At 42.8% G+C, this 6243-nt stretch overlaps 1 protein-coding gene across 1 annotated transcript; it reads left to right on the forward strand.

The window, feature by feature from the left end:
* The first annotated feature begins 4928 nt into the window (after positions 1 to 4928).
* Positions 4929 to 5393, forward strand: LOC138871684 (uncharacterized). The gene has a single exon (XM_070149581.1). It carries the CDS (start codon positions 4929 to 4931, stop codon positions 5391 to 5393), a length of 465 nt encoding a protein of 154 aa, XP_070005682.1.
* The last annotated feature ends 850 nt before the right edge of the window (positions 5394 to 6243 follow it).

Below are 6243 nucleotides of genomic sequence, written 5' to 3' on the forward strand. Positions count from 1 at the left end.
AAAAGATATTAGAGCTACAGGGAGAGCTTGAACAGGTCCGCAACTTGGCAAACATATCACTCACCTTGAATGTCACAAACATCAACCAACAAAACACAAAGAACCCAACACCTCCCCAAAACACACCGAACCAACAACTGCAAAACCTTTCTACACCGCATCAATACGCAACCCCACCCCAAAATCTCAATCCCCTACCAATATAAACTCTGCCACAATACCATCATCAAACAATTCATTACCCACCAACCGCCACTTATCATACTCCCCAAAATACAAAACAACCCATTCCCAATCCTCAAAACTCTACCAATGACCATCATTACACCCAAGTCCTTGACACCCATCAAAGCAACCCTATATATGTGGAAACCGTACCTCACTCTATCCAACCAATACCATATACCCCAGAATTCTCCGAGAAGGACCTGCTCATTAAAAACATGGCTGAAGAACTTAATAAGTTGACGAGTTAAGTTCAGGGTGTCGAAGGCGACAAGGGAATAGAAGGTTTGAATTACAAAGACCTATGCATATAGCAAGACGTAGAACTGTCGGAGGGATACAAACCTCCCAAGTTTGAGATGTTTGACGGTACATGTGATCCCATGGTTCATATGAGGACGTATTGTGACAAGCTTGTCGGGGTCAGGAAAGACGAAAAGATCTGAATGAAACCATTTATGAGGAGTCTTACTGGAGATGCTTTGTCTTGGTACATCAGCCAAGATCCTAAGAAATGGTCCAATTAGGTGAGTATGGCATCAGATTTCATGGACTGGTTTAGGTTTAATACAGAGAATGCACCAGATGTTTTCTACATCAAAAATCTTAAGAAGAAACCCACTGAAACCTTCCGCGAGTATGCTACTCGTTGGAGATCAGAAGCGGCCAAGGTCAGGCCATCTTTGGATGAGGAACATGTGAACAAGTTTTTTGTCAGAGAACAGGATCCACAATATTACGAAAGATTGATGGTTATTGAAAACCATAAATTCTCTGATATCATCAATCTTGGGGAAAGAATTGAGGAAGGAATCAAATGCGGGATGGTAACAAATTTTGAGGAATTACAGGCCACAAATAAAGCATTGCAATCAGGCGGCATATCGAAGAAAAGAGATGTTGGGGCAGTAATGGTGGCTCAAGGCCTGAAATCTCCACTTACATATCAAACCCCTCCATCCACATATCAAAAACCTCCACCCACATAACAAGCATCACCACCTACATATCAACTCTTACCTCCCAGATATTCCCAACCAGCCATTGCCTATCATACTTATAATTCTCAACCATCCCATTTCCAATCACCTCCAGCTCGCCAAAATTTTCCAAGACCACGACCAAACTTTAACCGTAAGACACCTAGACAGTACACTGCTATTATTGAACCCATAGACCAATTGTATGAAAGGTTGAAAGCCGTTGGTTATGTCACCCCTATTCCTGCTATGGCATTAAAGAATCCGTCTCAATGGGTCAACCCAAACAAAACCTGTGTGTACCATTCTGATATGAAGGGGCACACCACTGATGAGTGCCGAACATTGAAAGGTAAGATCCAGATGCTAATTGACAACATGGTCATACAGGCAAAAGAAATCGCACCTAATGTCCGCAACAACCCTCTCTCTAATCATAGATGTGGTGGTGAACATATGATAGAGACGAATGAAAAGTGGTACCCTGAGGGGTCGATTGGGCTTATTCAGGAAAGTGATGACTTTAAACCCTCAGTCACACTTACACCCATTGTAGTACAAACTCAATCACCAATCGAGGTTGAGGTAGCTGCAATAGTTCCATTTGAGGTAGAGGTGGCTCCGCCTACGGACACCCCTGCTCCGTTTGAAGTAGAAGTGGTCACACCTTTCACAGTGATAGTATAAACTACACCTCCTTTCCACTCAAAACCAATACCTTGGGATTACGTTGCCGAAGCTCGGCGAAAAGGGAAGGCAAAGGTAGAGGAATCTGATGCTGCACAAGGAATGACCATGACCGGAAGAGTCTATACACCCGAACACTTGGGAGGACCAAGTAAGGGTGCCAGTACCAAGCATCCTGTCATTGAAATAGGGCTAGATGAGCTTTGGAGGAAAATACAAGCAAAGAAGTATTCTGTCATTGACAATTTAAACAAAACCCCAGCTCAGATATCTATCCTGTCACTATTGCAAAATTCAGAGGCACGTAAGAACGCTTTAATGAAAGTGCTGAGTGAAGCTTATGTACCCAACAACATCACCGACGGAGGGATATCCAATATGGTAGGGCATGTACTAGAAAGTCATAATATCATCTTCTACGAAGAAGAGCTACCGCCTAAGGGGCTGAATCACAATCGAGCGTTGCATATCACAGTGCAATTCGAAGACAAATTCATTGGCAGGGTCTTAGTTGACGGGGGTTCAAGCCTCAATATTTGTCAATTGGACACTCTGAAAAGGTTGGGCAAAGGTTTTCATGAAATATGGGAAGGAAACATGAATGTGAAAGCTTTGGATGGGCTCAGAGGGCCACGATTGGGGAAATTAACCTTTGCTTGCAGACGGGGCCAACTTGGTTCGATGTCGAGTTTCAGGTGATCGACATACCGGCCTCATAAAATATTGTGTTGGGCCAACCATGGATCCATTCCATCGTGGTTGTGGTATCCAGACTACATCAAGCCATGAAATTTGAATGGAATCGTCAGGAGGTGATCATTCACGGAGATGGGAGTAACCCTATTTACACCAGTCAAACCATCCCGGTTAGTGGAAACAGAAGAAGGCTAGTAGGGGAATCCTATCATCACATTGAATGTATCAATGTCTTCGAGAAAGATAAATGGTGGAGCAGTAAATAGAGAGCATACTAGCATGGTCTAGGTATAAGCCCGGCAAAGGGCTAGGGAAGAATCTCCAAGGTATCACTGAACCGGTACGGCTGAAGGGTCATGGTACTACCTTTGGGCTCGGATATAATTACACATGGCAAGAGTACAATGATTTGTCGCCTCCATGGCGTGGGCCGTATTACCCTCTCGAGAAACCAGTGCCACGTCTAGATCAAGCTTTTCACTAGGATGGTATAATATGGGGAACTGCAGAAGAGGAAGCATTAGCTGGGGTGAAGAATCTGTCATTAGAGGATGAAGACATGGACTGTAGTGCAATAATTGAGGAGGAGGAGGAAGAAGGCCTCACTATTCACACTGTGGAGAAGGGAGATGTTCTCAGGAACTGGACCGCCACACCATCCCGGGCCTGCCGAGTCCATGGGTAACTTGGCAGATTTTATTTCTATAGCCATTTTAGGCATTTAAGATTTTCAACAATTTGTTTTTAACATTCACTTGTTTCAAAATAAATGCTCGATTCATCGAGCCGTACTCATTTGGATGTTTTAAGTATTAATCAAATGCATTGCTCTTTATTATTTATTGTTATCTTTCATATTTTCTTTCTATAGCGTTATTGTTACTTTTCCTGATGAACCGGTGATTGTGACATGTAATGAGGCAATGTAATAGGAGAATAGTGATTCGGATGAAGAAGATGAGATATCTGAGGAAGTTGTAAGGGAATTTGAAAATTTTGAGAATAAGCCTAAGTCCAACCTAGACGAGACCGAAACAGTAAATTTGGGGGACACCGAGACCGTCAAGGAGACTCGCATCAGCATTCACCTATCATCGACAGAGAAAGAGGAGTACATTTGTTTCTTAAAAGAGTATGAGGACATGTTTTCATGGTCGTATGATGACATGACCGGTTTGAGCACGTCCATAGGTGCTCACAAGTTGCCTACCAATCCCATGTGTCCACCAGTGAAGTAGATACTCAGAAAGTTCAAACCAGACATGAGCCTGAAAATCAAGGAGGGAGTTACCAAGCAGATCAAAGCCAAAGTTCTCATAGTGGTTGAGTACCCAACCTAGTTAGCTAACATTGTGCCAGTCCCGAAGAAATATGGGAAAGTCAGAGTATGCGTTAACAATCGGGATTTGAACAAAGCAAGTCCCAAGGACAACTTTCCACTGCCAAACATACACATACTGGTCGATAATTGCACCAAGCATGAACTCCAATATTTTGTAGATTGCTTCGCGAGTTATCACCAGATCTAGATGGACGAAGAAGATGCAGAGAAAATAGCTTTTATTACACCATGGGGGGGTATACTGCTACAAAATGATGCTATCTGGTCTAAAGAATGTTGGGGCGACCCACATGAGAGCCATGACAACCATCTTCCATGATATGATACAAAAAGAAATAGAGGTATATGTGGACGATGTCATTATCTAATCCAAGAGGGCCGCAGACCACAGAGCAGACTTGAAAAAGTTCTTTGACTGGTTAAGGATGTACAATTTGAAGTTGAATACCGCAAAGTGTGCATTTGGGGTTTCCGCAAGAAAGTTATTGGGATTCATTGTCATCCGTCGAGGGATCAAACTAGATCCGTCTAAAGTCAAGGCTATTCAGGAATTACCACTGCCTAGGAGCAAAAAGGACGTGATGAGCTTCCTAGGACATCTCAACTATATCAGTCACTTCATAGCACATTCTACGGTCATATGTGAACCCATCTTCAAGATGCTGAGGAAAGAGGCTGAAACAAGCTGAACTGAGGATTGTCAAAAAGCTTTTGACAAAATCAATGAATACATGTCCACACCACCGGTTTTGGTCCCGCCAGAGCTGGGACGACCTTTGCTACTCTATCTATCTGTATTGGATGGAGCCTTCAGATGTGTTCTGGGACAACATGATGAGACATGAAGAAATGAGCAAGCCATATACTACTTGAGTATGAAGTTCACGCCTTACGAAGCACGATACTCTTGGCTAGAGCGCACTTGTTGTGCTTTGACTTGGACAACCCAGAAGTTGAGGCATTACTTCTATGTCTATACTACATATGTCATACACAAGATGGATCCTTTGAAATACATATTTCAGAAACCCATGCCAACTAGGAAGCTAGCCAAGTGGCTGATACTGTTGAGTGAGTTCGATATTGTCTACGTAACTCAAGAGGCGGTCAAGGGCCAAGCATTGGAAGATCATCTTGCTGAAAACCAAGTGGGAGGAGAATACAAACCTTTGAAAACATATTTTCCTATTGAAGAGGTGTCATTTGTAGGAGAGGACATTATCGAAGCATACAACGGTTGGAGGATTTTCTTTGACGGAGCTGCAAATTTCAAAGGATTAGGCATTGGAGCATTTTTGGTATTAGAAACGGGTCAACATTATTCGGTATCTGCTAAACTCAGATTTCCCTGCACTAACAACATGGCGGAATATGAAGCCTGCATACTAGGAATCAACATGGCAATCGTCATGAACGTTAAGGAGCTGCTGGTAATTGGTGATTCAGATTTGCTTGTGCACTAGGTACAAGGAGAGTGGGCCACCAAGAATTCCAAAATATTTCCATATCTACACCATGTATAGGATTTGAGAAGGAGGTTCACGAAGATAGAGTTTCAACATGTACCAGAATTCAAAATGAGTTTGTTGATGCATTGGCTACCTTGTCATCTATGATACAACATCCAGATAAGAATTTCATTGATCCCATTCCAGTAAGAATCCATAATCAACTGGCATATTGTGCTCATGTTGAAGAAGAAACAGATGGAAAACCTTGGTTCCATGACATCAAGGAGTATTTGGCCAAAAGAGAGTATCCGGAGCATGCGAACCACACTTAGAAATGCACACTCCGGAGATTGTCCAATCACTTCTTCCATAGCGGAGGAATCTTGTACAGAAGAACTCCTGATTTGAGATTGCTAAGATGTGTCGACCCAAAGGAAGCTTCTAAGCTACTTGAGGATATACATACTGGGACCTGCGGCCCGCATATGAATAATTTTATCTTAGCCAAGAAGATACTCAGGGCCGGTTACTTTTGGATGACCATGGAAATAGATTGCGTCCAGTACGTCCGCAAATACCACCAATGTAAAGTGCATGCCTATATGATAAAAGTACCGCCAAATGAGCTCAGTGCAACAAGATCACCTTAGCCATTCGCCCGCCTGGGGAATGGATGTCATTGGTCCAATCGAGCCCACTGCTTCAAATGGGCACAGGTTTATTCTAGTAGCCATTGATTACTTCACAAAATGGGTATAGGCTGCATCTTACAAAGTTGTAACTAAAAAAGTCGTCGTAGACTTTGTTAAGGATCGTATTGTTTGCCGGTTTGGAGTTCCCTAGCCCATTATTACTGATAACG

Source organism: Nicotiana sylvestris, chromosome 1, assembly GCF_000393655.2.
Source record: "Nicotiana sylvestris chromosome 1, ASM39365v2, whole genome shotgun sequence".
NCBI classification, from domain to species: Eukaryota; Viridiplantae; Streptophyta; class Magnoliopsida; order Solanales; family Solanaceae; genus Nicotiana; species Nicotiana sylvestris.

Bases quoted from the DNA above. Each gene is read 5' to 3' on its own strand.
- LOC138871684 (XM_070149581.1), top strand. From the start codon at position 4,929: ATGGATCCTTTGAAATACATATTTCAGAAACCCATGCCAACTAGGAAG.